The sequence below is a fragment of the Chelonoidis abingdonii genome, chromosome 9 (assembly GCF_003597395.2).
Source record: "Chelonoidis abingdonii isolate Lonesome George chromosome 9, CheloAbing_2.0, whole genome shotgun sequence".
Classification (NCBI taxonomy): Eukaryota; Metazoa; Chordata; order Testudines; family Testudinidae; genus Chelonoidis; species Chelonoidis abingdonii.
In genome coordinates this window covers 10,851,258-10,868,639 of record NC_133777.1, presented here as the reverse complement: position 1 = coordinate 10,868,639, position 17,382 = coordinate 10,851,258, and the positions used below count along the sequence as shown (strand labels likewise).

Here is a 17,382-nt window from a genome sequence, read left to right as displayed (position 1 = left end):
GAGACTCAGGGCATCTGAGTCTTGGGGTTCCCCAGGGAAGGTTTTGGGGAGACCAGAGTGAGGCAGGCACTGTAATTCCTGTCTGGTGGCAGCGATATTAGATCTAAGCTGGTAATTAAGCTTGGAGGTTTCATACTAGCATCTTATTTTCTGAACTCTCAGGTTCAGAGCTGAGTAGGAAAGCTATGATAGCTGGCTACTGGCAAGGTGGCTCTACGAGGAGAATTTTTGCCTTTCCTGTCTTTGTAGCATATCTTCCCCCTGATGTTCATCTGCCATATTGTGCCATCAGTTTTTACGTGGTACTCCCCGTCCCCAGATGAGCTTCTGTGAGCCACTCCAGCTTTGACTATTGAGCTGCACTATGGAGCTGTAAAGGAACCTGTCAGTTCTTCCTATAAATACTGTGTACTCCCAAAAGAGCCTCGAGAGTCTAGGAGAAGGATGTCTTGTGATTAAAGCACTGGGCTCGGACAAAGGAAAGCTGGGTTCATTCCCCTGCTCTGCCAGAGACCCCCCTGTGTTACTTTAGACCAGTCGCTGCATCTCTGTTTCTTGTCTGTAAAATGGGGATAATTCTAATTTCCTATCTCGCCGAGAGGATAAATTTATTAATGATCATGAAGCACTGAGGAATTACAATAATGGTGCCATTTAGGTATCTAGGCAGATAGCCTGTAAAACAGCAGGTTCCCTGCTAGTTGTTATGCAGACTATACTCTGAACTGCAGAAAGATCCCTGTGCACTAGGCAGAAGTAACAAAATAATGAAACTTGTCATGAGAGAAAAGAAGGAAGGCAAGGAGTTGCTTTGGACCCATCACTAGTAATACGTTTGACATGTGTCAACCTGCAAACTTCTTTGGAGGAAGTCAAGACAATTAAAGAGGTATTGGAGCTTCAGGGGATTAGGGTGATACTGTCATCTGGGCTTCACATACCAGCTACCTGTTGCTGCTTATGCATGTTAATATCTGGAGATGTCCTTATCTCTCTGGAAATGGAAAGGCCTCTTCTGAGAGTTAACGGCTTTCTGAGATTCTCAGGCTGTGTGGTTGTTTCAGATTTCATAGCTTTATTAGTTTAACTGTCCAGATCTTTATCGTAATGTATTAGCAGGTACTTGTGAGCTTTAATATTATTGGCAGTTCTATTTTTTTGCCAGTAACTAGTTTAAGATGGTTTCACTTCACTGTCTAGATCTTTCCTTTCTTTTTTCTTTCTTTCTTTTATTTTCCATATAGTGTATTACACTTTCCTTCACTGCTCTGAGAAATAACAACTCCTCAGCTTATGAACACTAGATAATGGGATAAATCTGCCTAAACAATACATTCATCATACGCTTTTTTTTATTCACATCCTGCATAAGCAGCCACACTTTTCTGCAACAAATAGCTGAGAAAAAAGAACCTGGGAATTGAATAAAAAACGCTCAAGTGGAAAATGGATTATGCAACACCCAAGTTGGATACATTTGATGTGTAATCCATATCTGACGCAGGAGTCGGAGACAGATAGTAGATCTCTGACTCATAGTCAATAGGCAGCCGTGGAGATCCTTTGAAAGGTGCTTTCAGGGATGACTATCCCTCGCAAGTTCAGCTTGGCTAAAGTAATCAGAAATGACTAATAGTCTCACTGCCTCACCAACCTGCACTGGCTAAGGGTGACAAAATTCTGGGCTGCACAGCATGGGGAAGGGAAGTCAAGCGAGAGAACCTTTCACTTTGTATGGAGCTAACTGCACCTGAGATGGACGGGGATCAGTTTATGTTCAGGAGAGGATTCGCAAAGATTTGCATATCAGAAACACAACTGATCATATGTGGACATACACAAAGAAACACCCATTTTAGACCCAGGAAGCTACTGCACAGTGAGCACAGAGGCATTTATAAATAATAAAGACCTCATTTTTAAAGGTGTTAAATGCTCACAAACCCAGCCAAAGTCAATGGAAACTCAGCACCTCTGACAGTCAGGCCCAATGATAACTGCTTCTCTATTATAAAACAATTCTCCATGGAAGAGCTCTGTGGGAACAGTGCACTCGGATCTGTCTCTTGTTTGTATGCTTGTATGGAAGGGATCAAGGGTTCCCACCTCCTGAGTATTTTCAGAGTTCAGGAAACATCTCCCATAAAAGATATTTGAAATGTACTTGCCTTTTTTTTTTTAAACTGATCTGCCAAAATGCAGTGTGTTGGCTGACATGGAGCTGTGCAACAGGAACAGGCTGCTGCACTGAAAACATGCAGAATCAAAGGTTACACTTCAGCTCCATGAAAACTCCCCTCCTCCATGCAGTGATAATGATGACAAACTAACCAGCCCCTGAATCCTGCCAGCCCCAGACCATTTCTTTACTGTAATGCTCCAGACATTGATTTCTTCAGGCTGTTTCTTGCAATCAGCACAGGGCACCAAGCAGAAGGACTTTGATTTGGAGACACCTCACTGGGAAAAATGTTGGTTTGCAAGTGTTAAATCCATCTAGGTACTTATATGGGCCGTACTACTGTAGAATCTGAGCACCTCACAGTCTCTAGTGTACTTATCCTTAAAAGACACCTGCGGGCAGGGGAGTACCATTCCTCCCATTTTACAGATGGGAAACTGAGGCATTGAGACACTAAGTGACTTGCTAAGAAAGCAGAGGATTGAATCCTGGATTGCCCTGTAAGGGAATCTGGAGGCATCATCCTTGCTAGGGAAGGCAAAGGGACTGTTGGGACACCTGCTGGCTGGAGTGGAGTGCAGGAGATATGCAAGTATAAGGAACAGCCCCACTTGTTAGTTTAGGAGTATGTCCCCTATGAATGCCCCCCCAAAAGGTGCATAATGGAGAGATGAATGTAATGTGCTGGGGGACCCCTTCCACATGCCTGACCAGGACTCTAGACCAACAAAAGACGAGGCTCCCTCTGACGGTGTCCATCCCAGATTTTATAGCGAGCCCAGTGCATGCTGGGACAGAACTTTGGCTGTGCATTCGCTGTTATAAGAACACTGCGTCATGATACTTTACCACTGAATCCAAAGGCTTGATTTAAGGATTTCACTAACAACACAGATCGTGGTTACAGGGAGAGCTGGACTTCAGACCTTTTTTAGTGCACCTCGTTAGTGCCAGGTTGTGGTACCTTCACCTCTCTCTGGATAGAGCCCCGTGGTCCTAGGCTGGGTCTTAGGGCTACAGTCACCCTGGTTACCAACCATAATAAGGGGACAGACCCAACTGTGTTTAACCCCTTTCCTCGGGGAGCTTGTACAGCAGCTGATTAAAGTGACTCAAACAGCTTCTTCAATGCAAAATATTGTTTATTACTCACAGGTATATCACATTCAGAGCATAGGGATAAAACAGCAAAAGGCCTATCCGCCTGGGTCAGACCTAACTTTTATTCTTACCTTGCAAGCTTTGGGTAAGTTCCATTCAGCCCAGCCCTCTGCACCTGAGAGAGACAGGGGTTCTCTGAGTGTGTATCTCTGTTAGCGACTCATCTCCAGTCGCTGCTGCCTGCTCACCCCACTTCCTCTCTAGACAGACGTCTTTAATGGTTTGGTGTCCCCTGGATCCTAGGCTCAGGCCTGGGAAAAATTAACTTGCAAGTTGGGATGGAACCAGACAGGTGAGCACTTCCTAATTAATAGCCTCCCCTCATTGTTTCCTTAAGGGCCCTGAGTATTCCTTAAGCTATGGCCGTACCATATCTTTGTCATTGTTTCATTTTCTGTTTGTTTCCTCCCAACAGCCTCCTTTGATTTAATTCTATGCAGTCAGGAGAATAATATCAAATGGGAAAACTGAGATGATATTCTTAAGAACTTCCTCCTTCTCCACCATATGGGACATAAGAAAAGGTAGGAGGCCACAGCCAGCCTGTGGCATTGCTGTTCCCATTGATTTACTTTTAGAGTATGTCAAATGTCTGGGTGGTGGACTTACTACCAGAGCAAAAGAGCTTTGAAGGAGAAACCCAAAGCTGACCCCTGTGCTGCTGGCTTTGCATTTAACCTGCCTGATATTTCCATCTCTGGGGAGGACAGCGGTTAGTTAAGTAAATATGCAAAACCCTCTTCTTGCCCTGCTCTGGATTATTCCAAGCAAGGGGCAGGCCCTCTGAGATTCTTGAAGAGTAAGTGGTGGAGAATAATAAGACAGGGTCAGATCCTGACCTCTGCTAAGGCTGCTTTGTGCCCCCAGCATAGCAACTTTAAACCAGGCAGCAGGGGATTCCTGAGGCTGCTCTAATTTATGCCGGAGGTTCAACTGGTTCTTAGCTGTCCCAAGTTCAGGGGAGTAGAAAGATGGCTGACAGTGATGTGTGCTTCCTTCACTGTCCTCGTCTGCAACCCGGGGTGCTCTGGCACAGCTGAGGATCTGGACTTGCAGTTGGAGACCAGCTATGGGGGAAAATCAAAGCGGTGAAGGCTGAAGGAAATCCATGTAAATGACAAACTTCTGGAGCAGGATCATGGGCCCAATTCTGATCTCATTTACACCCACATAACATCTTTGGCTTCCAAAGGAGTCACTCCTGATTTACAGCAGTGTAAGTGAGACCAGAATATTAAATGTCTCTGCTCATAGCTATGCACATCAGTGACTCAACATATACACACTTATTATTATTAATAATCAGTACTAATACTTGTGAGGAATAAATAATAATACACTGATGAGCAATGATGGAGAACTGGGGAAGAGGATGGAGAAAGGGAATAGAGGGGCAGATGATGGAGGAGAAGCCGAGGGAGTGGAGGGAATGGGTGAGAGTTGAGGGAGCAGTGAAGGAAATGGGGTGAAGGGAGGAAAGCAAGGGGGCATCCCTGCAGCATCTCCAGTAGCACTCACTTGTTTTGTCAATGAATGAAAGAGCTTTCCCCAGTCTCTGCTGTGTCCCCGTTAATGTACAGTTATTGCAGGCAGCAAGTAGAGAGTCCATGTTCCATGTAACCCATAAAGTTCTGCCTTTCATACAGTTACACCAGGTCTGAATTCAGCCCCCCATGTCTTTATGAATAGGAGTGAGAAAGAACCAGTGTCTCTGGAATAAGATTACTGTGAAAGCTTTGTGTCTCCTCAGTGATTCACTGGCAGAAAATACATCCCCAGGTGCTGAAGGCTTTGAGACAAAACTGAGAGCACAGGACTGCTGGCAGAGGAAGAGACAGTAGGAGAGTCCAGGCACCACAGAGCAACTATCTGTGATTTCCTGCAGCAGCAAAGAGATTCAGATAAAGTTAGTTTAAACCCACCCACCTTGCAGCATATTTGCCCATATTGATTCAAATGGCAAAATTGCAGCCAGTCTGACAAAGCTTAGAATAGGGTGAGGTCCTGTAGGGTAAACAGTGGAGATGGGGTGTATTAACCGCATTGTTAATGTAAAATGAGTCAATACCCTTAACCTATTTCACTGTCTGTTTCCTGTGGAAACAGTCAGTAGTTATACTGCTTGGATAATTAGATTTCTCCTTTCACAAAGTCCACATGTCCTGGGTAGTTGCTCTGTGATGTGATGGAAGGTTAGTAACTAGGGACCAGCAATGAGTTTAGCTCAAATAAGAAGGTACCCAAACTTCAAGCTGAACCTCTGAGCCTTTCACCCTTCACTAAATGCAGCACAAAGATCCAAGCGTGAGTGTGTTTTCAGTTGATGAAATCCACCCTTGGGCAGTGATTGTCCATGAGCCCTAGGGAGGGACAGAAGAAAGTTTGGTCGTGGTTACCTTGAGTCATCTTTTAATCAAGAAGCCAAAATACATTCTGTGCTGCTGTTCTTATGGCCCAAGGCCAAAGCCTTCATGTGTTTGGACTCAGCAAGGCCCATGGGCCTTAGGAACGAGGAAGGCCAACTCAGCTTCCCAGCAATGCCATCATCTGGTCATCATTGTCCTGTCCTACTGCTCCCAGCGAGAGGGATTCAGCAGAGGCAAACAAGGACTGATGGGGATAAAGAGAAACAAAGACTGTGAAACCATGATAACTGTTGGCTGCATTTTCTTTCCAGAGCTTTTTAAACTGGGCCCATTTTCTCCTGGGACTCTCTAATGATTGTTAGATAGTTACAGCATTTCCTTTGGACTTTTTGGGCTTTCCTAGGAAAAGATTCAGTATCTTTAAAATGCATTTTCCCAGACTATCCAGCCCCCGCGGACCAATGTTTACAGAGAAATATGTTTGGTAATCTACACACCATGAGCAAGACCTTTAGCTTTGGCTCCTTGCAGGGAATTCATCTGTGTTCGGTATACAAAGATGTGTCTCTTATGTATTCCTCACAGGACCTGAAGCATTAATGGCATTTAGATGCCCGTCAGGTTGTCAGGCATTAGAAACAAGGAGATTGCAGGACCCCGAGGATCTGGTCTGCTATAAATAGCTGTGTCTTATCAGAGAGCAGGGAGGAAAAAAGCCACCTTCCCAAATGCTGCGGTTGTGCCTCGACGAGCTTGCGTGTGTCACACAGACATGTCTGAATGACCTAGACCTGTTGAGGGACAGGGTGTCTCATGGAACACAGAGACTTTCATGCTTACATCACTGATTCAAATCTGCCCTGGGGTGATAGTGAATGAAAATCATTACTATTTAGCAGTTGTTGGGTAGATTGAGTAAAATAAATGGATGTTCTCAGTAGTAAACAGCTGTGCATGTAAACAAGCCAGGATAATTGATAGGCCTCTAGGTAGTTTCAGCAGAGAGGTCAAGAAGTGAATGGGTATGGAGTGGGAAGGAGATTCCAGTACCAGTAATGATGATAAGAAGCAAGGAGAGATTGCTCTGGGGTAAGACTGAGGCTCCAATTGATGATGTTCCCTCTTATTCCTCTCCTCTCGAGGCAGACAAAGTAATGAAGAGTACAGAGAAGTTAAACTGGACACTCCGATTTTTACACAGGAACAAGAGGATGTTCAATAAAATTGAAAGGCAATACATTTGAAAGTGATAGAAAGAAATATTTTTAGGCAGGCATGATTGGCCTGTGGCACTCATTGCCACAAGATATCACTGAGGCAAAGAGGAGTCATGAAAGGGTTAGAAATGTTTATCGATAATGGCAACACCCACAGTTTCATTCAATGGGACTCTAAAGACTTTGTTAAGGGACACGTAAAGCCTCATACTTCAGGGCACAAATAAACCCAATAAATGCTGGGGTCAGGAAGAAACTTCTCCCATGGGAAGGTTATACCGTAATTGTTCACTGTGAAGTCCTTGTACCATTGTCTGCATCATCCACCACTGGCCATTCTCAAAGATGGATGCTGGACCAGATGGATCTGATATGGCAACTCCTATATTCCCCTCATTTCCCTAGACACAGATCCTTCAGAACACGATTGAGTATATTTATCAAGGCAACATAAGGGGAGTTTTGCAGTGCTGTGCTGCACCTGGTCTGTGGGTAGAGGATTTCAATTTACAGGGCCTGATCCAAAGCCCCCTGACTTCAATGGATTTTGGATTAGACCCCTACTGCTCCTCAACCTGGCAGCTTTCACCAACGCTAACATATGCTTTGAAAGAAAAAGTCAAATCATTGCAAATGTTCCCCTGAAGGGTATTAAAAGGCAGCTTTTCATGTACCAGGCAACAGGCGCTGTCCATGTCCCCTGAGTTATGACCTGTAGAAATGCAAATGGCGTTTTCACACTGAGCGCAGCAGTCAGGAAACATTTATCACTCTCTGAAAAAATGCTTAATTGTGGTTTTTGTGCCCATTTAACACAAAGAAGGGAAAACAGACTCTGGATGCAACTGTCTATTAGGAGACAATCTTTTGTTTTCCAGGCAGATCATTAGTAACATGAAATGTTCTTTAATGATCATTAAAAAGGTGGAATTCCTGCTGGGACAGATGGCTATTTCGGTCTGGCTTTCTCTGAACTCTCATAGCAAAAGGCTCCCTGGGAGGCAGTGGGATGTTACTTGAATCGTGTGTTCCCCCAGAACACTGAGTCCCCTGCTCTCTAATAAGATTGCTTCTAGTCTTCCAAAGTTTAGGTTTCACAGTATGTGAAATCATTTGCCACAAATGCTGCTTCCTGCGTTTTGGTGTTCTCTGACACAACGCCCCTACTCTCCGAAGCGCTGCTAAGTGAGTAAGCAGAGAACAAAGCATTGTGGTAGCACCAGGAGGCCACAGCCAGATTTGGGGCCCCATTGTGGTAGGCACTCTGGAGACATATTGTAAGAGGTGGTCCTGGACTTTCATCCCAATCTTCTCCTTGTATGTTGTATCTTTCTCTCTCACCCTTTACCTGTTGTGTCTATTCAGACTGTCAGAGCATCGGAAGAGGCTCCGTCTTTTATTATTAATATATACCTGTGAGTCTCAAACTTTTTCTATTGGTGACCTCTTTCTCAAAGCAAACCTCTGACTGTGACTCCACCTTAGAAATTAAACATGGGGAAGTTAGTTTAATTGACTATTAATTTAATGGGAGCCTGGGCCTGTCAGCCCCATGCATGGCCAGGTTCAGGCCTGTCAACCCTATGGGGCTGACAGCTCACAGCCCCCATGTAACCACCTCACGACCCCCTGAGGGGTCATGTCCCCCAGTTTGAGAATCCCTAGCAGAGCCATTCTCAACTAGTGGTTCTGGACCCCAAAGTGGGTTGTGACCCCTTTTTAATGGTGTCACCACAGCGGGCTTTAGACTTGCTTTAGCCCAGGGCTGAAGCTGAAAACCGAGCCCCACCGCCCAAGAACAAAGCCGAAGACCAAAGGCTTCAGCCCTGGGTGGCAGAGCTCAGGTTATAGGACCCCCCGCCTGGGACTGAAGCCCTGGGGATTTGACCCTCCCCTGTCCAGGGCAGTGGGGCTCAGGTAGACTCAGGCTTCACTCCCCCCTCCTGGGGTTGAGTAGCAATTTCTGTTGGCAGAAGGGGGTCATGGTGTAATGAAGTTTGAGAACCCCTGCATAGCACAATGAAATCACAATTTGGGCCTGGGTCTCTAGGCCGGGATGGGTAAACTTTTTGGCCTGAAGGCTGCATCGGGACTCTTAAATTGTATGGAGGGCTGGTTAGAGGAGGCCCCCACCTCCATCTGTCCCCCCACTGGGACTCCTGCCCCATCCAACCACCCCTTCTCCCTGTCCGCTGACTGGCCCCAGAACCCTTGCACCTGATTGCCCCCTGCAACCCCATCCAACCCCTCCTCCTTCCTGACTGCCCCCCCAGAACCCCTGCCCCCATTCAACCCCCTGTTCCTCCCTGACAATCCCAACCCCTATCCACACCCTCATCCCCTGAACAGCACCCTGAACTCCCTTGTCCTATATCCAACCCCTGTCTGCTCCCTTCCCCCTTACTGCACTGCTTGGAGCACCGATGGCTGGTGGCACTACAGCCACGCTGCCTGACTGGAGCCAGGCCACGCCACCACTGCCACCATGCAGCACAGAGCACTGGGTCAGGCCGGGCTCTGCAGTTGCGCTGCCCCAGGAGCTCACAGCCCTGTCACCCACAGCACTGTGCCGGCAGTGGAGCGAGCGAGCTGAGGCTGTGGGGGAGAGGGAGAGGCTGGGGGCTAGCTTCCTGGGCCAGGCGCTCAGGGGCCAGGCAGGACGGTCCCACGGGCCCATAGTTTGCCCACCTCTGCTCTAGGCACTACTATAGTACAAATAAACGATCATGACTATTTACTTAGCAAACACTCCTTTAGAAGTGCGAATAGGACACAGTTTAACCTGCATGTCCTCTTTAGGAAAATAAAAGCACTTTGAATCTCTCCTCCCCAGAGAAATATAACAGGACTACAGATTACAGTTTGGTTCTGATTTTATTGTTATAAAACACCTTTTACTTTTCTTTTCACATGCCATTGTCTTTGCTTTGTGCAGGTAGAGCGGTGGGTGAGCTGACTTTCTGAGTGTAAAATGTGTTAACAGAAATCCAGTTATATCCAAACCACCAGAAGGAAAACATTCCCAATCCAAAAGAGCCCATTTTCCTACTGCACTTCTCAGAGGGGCTCTGAGGCCACACTATCTATCACTTCTGAATTTCCAAATACAGAACTGTAATGGTTATGTCAGTGACAACTCACTTCAGTAGCATTTGTTTGTATGGCAGCTTGGTGTGTTACAGATCAGACAATGATGTCTCAAGTGGCAGAGCCTGTGAAATTTTCTGCTAATACTATTTATGTTATGTGGTTTCTAGAGTTTCTTTACTGCTTGCAACTACAATTGATGTGATTTGGAGCCAGGAGAGCTTGTTCCATTTGGACTTTATCAGCTCAAGGTAAGCAGCTGAAAGCGGTCAAAGTACAATTGCTAATGTATCAAACCTGCATCTTTGCAGAGATGGAGCTGCAGGGGGAGAACATCTGATTGGAAATATATCTATTTAGTGTGAAAGCTTTTATCACGAGAGAGGATTGTGCATTTCTTGTGCCCAGGTGTCTCTGATAGAGAGAATTTGTCTTTTTTGGTAAGTTCATCTCAGTTTAAATAGAAATCTTTTTCTCCGCATTTTTTTCTCTTTATCTCTCTTTTCTTCCTCTGTCTTTATTTGGGGGCGGGGGAGGTGGGGAGAGGGCATGCTAGGTTTCTTCTCCCTCTTTAGAATATCAGATTCAGAAAAACCTACTACATGGCCATCAGCTGTGTCTGATACACCTCTTAGTAAGGATGAATGTATTAATAGGTGTTCTTCCTGAACAGGATTATAGAGAAGTCTTTTCACTAGATGTGGTGTTTAGAGACAGAGGCTGGCAGGACATTAGTAGAGTTTCACAGTTGTTCTTAGGGTCAGAGTCCCCCTGACACCTCTTTCCCATTGCTAGGGTGCAGCTGGACTCTTTCCTTGCAGAATCCGTGGAGTTCCTGTAAGAGAGCAACTCAGGAACAGAAGAAGGTGCAGTCCCTTCAGACAGAGAGAAGTTAAAAAGGGAGACCATCCTCTGATGGTATTTGCTCTTCATTTCTCTGGCTGACCTGTAGAGGTTCCCAACAAAGCAATAGCATATGGGGTTGAGGCTGGAGTTAGTGAGGCCTAGCCACTGAGCAAAAGGTCTGAGCTGCAGGACCCAGGGAGATGGAGTCACATCCTGCAAAGAGTTGGGGATGTTGAAGTCAATCCAGATGTCCATCATGTAGACGGGCAGCCAGGAGATGGCAAACAGCAGGACCAGGGCCACCACCATCTGGGCCACCTTCTTGCGAATCTTCAGCCTGGAGGCTGGCAGAGATCGGTTCAGTGAGTTGCACTCCTTCAACTGGCTGGTGCAGCTCCACAGCTTTCGCACGGTCAGGAAGCAGATGACTATATTGAATAGTACGGGCAGGCAGTAGAGGGCACAGAAGAGCAGGAAGTTGTAGGCTTGCTTGAGCTTCTCTTGGGGCCATATTTCCCTGCAGATTGGGAACACTAGTGGCAGTCCCTCCACCGCCCCAATCTCATCTCTTTTGTTCATGAATATAAGGGGCATGCAGATCCCAGAGGACAGGACCCACACCACCAGGATGGTGCTGAGGATCTTCCTCTGGGTGAAGAAGGACCTGGCATTCAGAGGGTTGTGAACACTGTAATACCTGTTCACACTTATAACCGTGAGGCTGAGCACACTGGCTGAGACAGACACGGCCTGGATGAATGGCACAGCCCTGCACAGGAAGTCCCCGTACACCCAGGCTTTGTATATCAAGTTCCCCACCGTGATGGGCATGCAGACGCACACCACCATCAAGTCGCAGATGGCCAGGTTGATAAGGAGGCTCCTGGTGGCACTCAGACTGGGCATCCGGCTGCTATGTTTCCTGGTGAGCACTTTGATGGACATGATGTTCCCAACAAATCCCACCACAAAAGAGATCAGGTACAGGATGGTCAGGCTGATGGTGACAGGCTCCTTTGCAAACAGGAAGAGCATCTTTTCCAGCTCCTCCCAGTCCAGCCCCTGGCTCCCATTCCATACTCCAGGCAGGGACACGTTCTCCCCTTTCAATAGCTCCAGCAGGCTGAGGTGGCTCTCTGGGAAAGGGAAAGAGGAATTCATTGCTGCTCCTTAGAAGCCACACAGAAGCAGCCAGGGAAACACCACCTCTGAGGGGTAGACTAGTGGTCTCTTCTGGCTTTGAGCTCTGTGGTGCTATGACCTGGAAGCTCCTTTGTCACCACTGGACCCAGAGCAGTTCTAGCATGTTTTGATGGACTCATACAAGCCTGAGAAAGAGAGTAAATGAAGAGGTGTCAGAATGTTCTACTGTAAATATTTTCCTTTCTTAATTGTTGCTCAGTCATGTGTGGGGAATTGTACATAGTCAGAAATGGATTCCCCGTGAATTTATCAGCTCCATGCATAGGGCAATGCCTTTAAATCCTTAGGAACATAGGAATTGTCAGATTGGCTCAGACCCATAGCCCATCTAGTCCATTATCCTGCTGTGACAATGGGTGGCACCAGATGCTTCAGAGGAAGGTGTAAGAACCCTGCATGCGATGGAATAATCTGCGACTAGAGAAAGGTTTTATTTCAGCCCCAGTATTCACAGGCTGGCTGATGTCCTCCCATAGAAAAAGCTCTTCAGTAAATGCAGGGCAGAAGCCTCAGGCTCTGACCCCTGGACAGCACTGTCATTGCTTGTAGGAGTCTGTGGTTATCTCCAGACACTGCATCCCTGGAAAAACGGGTCCTCCCGCATCACCCAGAGATAGGAGCAGGCAAAAGCCCAGAGCCATGCCTGTCCCAGCTACAGCCCAGGCTTGTCAGCCCCGCTCGCTGGGGGGATGCCCCTGCAGGGTGGAAAAGCCTCCACCCGCGCTTGTGTCACAGCTGGACTTTCATCCGGCACCTCAAGTTGTATTTCCGCATGGCCCCAGGTGCCGTGCTGAGCAGCCAGCTCCCCTCGCCCGTGCCCAGCAGCCCTGCCTTCTCTGGGCAAGCCCCGCTCCCCGGGTCCGCACATCGCGGTCCCCGTCCCCCGTCCCAGCGCAGTAAAGGCACTCACCTGGCGCAGAGAGCGGCTGGGACACGGGAGCGGGGCCGAACGGCTTCGGCTGATGGAGTGATGCCCGACGCTACGTGCAGAGCTCAGCGAGCCTGGCCGCGGAGAGCGGCGAACCGGACCGGTGGGTCCAACTCGGGGAAGTCCCTGGGGTGGCCTTGAGAGTTGCTCCCATTGATCCGCAGACCTGTTACACCCCTGCCCGCTCCCCTCGGGCGCACACGCGATCAGACACACTTCACGGCATGCACATACGCTCCCCTCTGCGCCCAAACACACAGTGCCGTCTACACACTGACACACACACCCTGCACTCTCCCACACAGACACACTCCCCCTGCACTTACACACACACTCTGCACTCTCTCTCACACACAGGCACACTTCACGGCATGCACACGCGCTCCCCTCTGCACCCAAACACACAGCACTGTCTACACACAGACACACACCCCCTGCACTCTCTCTCGCACACACACACACTCACACTTCCTTCTCTACACAAACACCCCCCCTACACACACCCGGCTCTGTGCCTGGCTCCCTATTGCCCCAGTCCCTGAGCTGGCTGCCCGGCTGGGAGCTGCTGCTTCCTGCAGCCCTGGGGCGTCTCAGGCGCCGAGCAGGAAAGTTTGGGGCTGTCCATGAAAAGCCGCAGCCGGTGGCTGCGACCTGGCCCCCAGCTCAGCCGGCCGGCTGGCGGCTGAAGTGGCCGGCTGCTAGCGGAGGGTCAGGCGCATCCCCGTGGTGCTGAACGGACAGCTCCAAAAGCAGAGCGGCCAGGGCTCGCTCTGCGCCCCGGCTGCCCGGGCTCCGTGCCCGGCTGCGGTGGCCGAGTGAGCCCTGAACCCGGCGGGGAAGCCTGGAACCTGCCGTGGCTCAGGCTGGCAGCAGCTTGGGCATGTTCCTCGCCTAGCCCCTGGCTCCAGCCAATCCGCTCCTGCCGCTCGCCCCGCCTGGCGGCAGTGAGTTGCGGCTGATTGTCTCCTCCCGGCTGCCCCTTCTCCCGCCCCGGAGCCGATCCGGCCCTCAGCCCCGAGCTCTCCCCACTGCTGCCCACTTGCTCCAGCGGCGGGGCTTCTTCGGGCGCTGAGTCCCTGGGACTCCGGCTCGCCGGCCCTGGAGCCAGGGCTTGCCCACTTGCTGCTGCGAGCCTCCGTCTTTTGTCCCTCTCGGTGTTACTTCACTGGGCTCTGCTCAGGAGCCGCAACCTCTGCCCCAGCCAAGGCTGCCTTCTGCCCCTTACTCCTCCAGCCAGCGCGCACCTGGGAGCGGGGAGAGCCGCTGCGAGCGAAGATTGTTTAGAGCCAGAGCAGGGAAGGAAAGGGATCGATTCGCTGCTGGAAACAATTCAGTGCCTTGAAAGAGCTGCCAAATGTCTCCAATAAGTGTCCAAAGCTTTGCCTCTAGGACACCGGCTTCTTTGGCTCCAGTCCTGCTCTTCAATGATTGGTTGAGACTGTGCTCGGTTGGGGTTAGATTCCCCCACCCCGCGCCAAGAGGAAATCCCTTACTTGTTTTACATTTAGGGGGGAAAATAGCACCCCCCCGACTTGAAGCACCTTCTCATGCTGTTCTATTAAAAGCCATTGACTCCAAGCCATCAGGGCAGGAAAGGGGAGTTTAATAAAGCCGAACTTTAAGCTAACTGAGTTAAGCTTGTTCGGCAGTGGATCTTCGATCCGTAATAAGAGCTAAAGAAGTTTAATAACTAGCTAATGGATCAGAAGCGAATGACAGCCGGGGAGCTTCAGATGTGGTTGATTATTTGGGCTCAGCCGCAGCCCTGCCCCCTGTGGGAGAGACTTGGGAAGCTGATTGTTTAATTGTGCTGTACAATAGCGTTAATCCTATCTTTGTGGTTAATTCAGATCAATAAACAGACATGCAAATAGGATGATGGCAAATAGGCTCTCTAGAAACACCATAGATGGATGGCTGAATCTTGTCCTTGCCTAACAAAACTTAGAAGACTTTGAAGGGTTTGTCTTACCTATTTCTGTACCTATGCAAGTGTAGACAAGCCCTAAGACATAGGCCTAAATCATGGAATAAAGTCACTAAAAAGTGTGAGGTCTTCATCAGGGAGTAAAGTTGAAATGATGGCATGCGGGGGGGGGGGGAAGGCAATTAAAAACATGGGAGGGTTAGTCTTTATTCTCTTCCTTTTGCCTCCCCAGAGGAAAAAAAGTATGAATTCTCCCCATATGCTGCACATGGGAGGAAGAGAAGGCTGGCGAGAATGATAATCCAGTCCTGCTTTTGAGGTTCCCTTTTCACAGGTGGAAGCTGTTCGTCAATGAATTGTAAATGCCCTTGAACTCAGTGGAAAAACCTCCATCTATTTTTCATCTATTTATGTGAAGGGAAAGGGAAATATTTCCAGTCTGCCTGCCATGAAATGAAATAAAAATCAGCAATAGAACCTCCAGTCTGAGGAAGAAATGTGATCTGGGTATAAATCGCTTGGCATGCTTTAGAACAGTGTTTGCTCTGGTCATGTGAAAATCCATTTCTTCTCCGTTTCTCATACCTGTATTTGTAGGACACCAGAGACAAACAACTTCTACAAATGAACTCTGCTATTTTCCTCAAAGCGCAAGACGCACACTATAGTCCCCCAGCCCTCCCAGTGAAATACACAAATACCCTTTCAGATCCCTGACATCTGCTATAATTTCATACCTACGCCAAAAGCAAATGCTTACATCGCTAACGGGCAGTTCACAAGAACAGGCCAGAGCTAGTCATTTGAAATGTGCATCCCTCCCAGGCCTCACTCACACATCACATATTTTCCCAAGGTAGACATGTCATTATACACAACATTAACACTGCAGACATACAACTCTAGCAAGGTGTTAATAAAAAACCAGGTGAAGAATAAAGAGATGTGTCAGTGCCCCTTAAGAGACGTTAAACATAGATCGTGGACCATGTCTGCCTATATTCATACATTAAAGGATTCCAAAAGCCCAAACTAATGAATTTAGTTGTAGTAACCTCCACAGACTCCACTGGCACCTTACATGGCCCACTGTCAAGAAACCTGAAAAATCTAAAGTTAAAAATCTCAAAAAACATTTTAAGATGATCAGTGGTGCAATATAAATAAGATATTGGCAGTGAATCTAACTTTGTACTGCATTGGCATGATGCACAAGTGCCTAATCATCTCTAACTCATGGATCAGGAGGACACATTATCACGGGGGGGAGGAATATATAATGGTGAGAGAGGAACAAGGATATTGATAACAAGTTCAGAATCACCAAATAATTCAAGATGTGGCATGCAGCCAGAAGGAAGTTGCTAGAGCATCCCAATGAACAGAACACACTGAGCATCAAATTCTCTCTCCTCTCACACCAGTTGGCCTTCAGTGGAGCTGTTCCTGGTTTACACTGGTATGAAAGCCAAATCAAATATACAGGAGTCCATTCTTCACCTCTGCATATTATGGGTCTCACTCTGGTCTCTCAAAGGCATGCTTCAGAAGTAACCCCATTAAAGCCAATGGAATTACAGTTGTGCAAGATTGGTATGAAAAGAGAACCAGGCCAATTCGGCCACTTTGGGGTTTTGCCAGCATTTCAGAAGAGCTCATAGTAAGTAGTTCCCTATATAATGTAAACATAATACAAATGCTCAGACCTGAACTGTGCCTTTGGATCAGCTGCATAAGGGATCCTTGGGTAGGGCAAAGGCAGCATAACTGGCTCAATGCCATCTTTTCCTGACACAATAGTGTAGGAGTGTTCCAGGGCTGTGTGATAGAGCGGGGAGTTATGTGGCTGGAATGGGATTTGCTCTGGCAATCCTAAAACCCATCGTAATCAGCATAGGTTAGAGAAGCCTTGAGGCTTCCCTAGTTTATGCCAGTGGCCAATGTGACTCCTAGCTACTTCTAGACTTGGGAGTGCAACAGAGGAGTAGCTCCTTCAGTTCAGCATACAGTTACAGCAAACCACTCAATTGATGACATCCCACAATTAAACTTTTCTCCTCTCCAAATATAAGGGTATTAAGTGTTATTCTCAGCTGAGTTGAGTTGGATCCTCTGAGTTGATCTGGAAAATAGACAGGATGGTCCTTGCCTGCCTCACAGCGGTGATGTGAGGTTTAGTTAGGGCTTGTCTCACAAACTTGCCCCAGTTTAGTTAAATTGTTGCAAACCCCTGAGTGGACACTCTGTAAAATGGTTAAGAAATGGCTTATATTTTGTTATTTTATGTCAGTAATGAATTAACTTAAAGTTTGTGGGTAAAATCCTGGCTATTTTGAAGTCAATGACAAAATTCCCATGGACTTCAATGGGACCAGGTTGTCACCCTGCATGTAGACAAGCCCTTATTCTATAGGGTTCTTATACCATGCTTATCACCATAGAGTCTGAGTGCCTTCCAGTGCATT

The 17,382-nt window shown here is 47.8% G+C and overlaps 1 protein-coding gene and 1 long non-coding RNA gene across 3 annotated transcripts in view; one reads left to right on the top strand and one right to left on the bottom strand.

Moving 5' to 3' along the window:
* LOC142047302 (uncharacterized) overlaps positions 1-17,019 on the top strand; it is a 33,560-nt gene extending 16,541 nt beyond the window's left edge. Inside the window, exons 3-5 of one of the 2 annotated variants that reach the window (XR_012656491.1) lie at positions 3,759-3,867; positions 10,184-10,264; positions 15,150-17,019. This is a non-coding gene — a long non-coding RNA (uncharacterized LOC142047302). Of the gene's footprint in view, positions 1-3,758; positions 3,868-10,183; positions 10,389-15,149 lie in introns of those variants that run through there. The other variant, XR_012656490.1, reaches the window with a different exon arrangement.
* Positions 10,673-12,788, bottom strand: LOC116832943 (galanin receptor type 1-like). The gene has a single exon (XM_032794102.2). The coding sequence runs from the start codon at positions 12,018-12,020 to the stop codon at positions 10,689-10,691; it is 1,332 nt and encodes a 443-aa protein (XP_032649993.1). The 5' UTR covers positions 12,021-12,788; the 3' UTR covers positions 10,673-10,688.
* Positions 17,020-17,382: the final 363 nt, after the last annotated feature.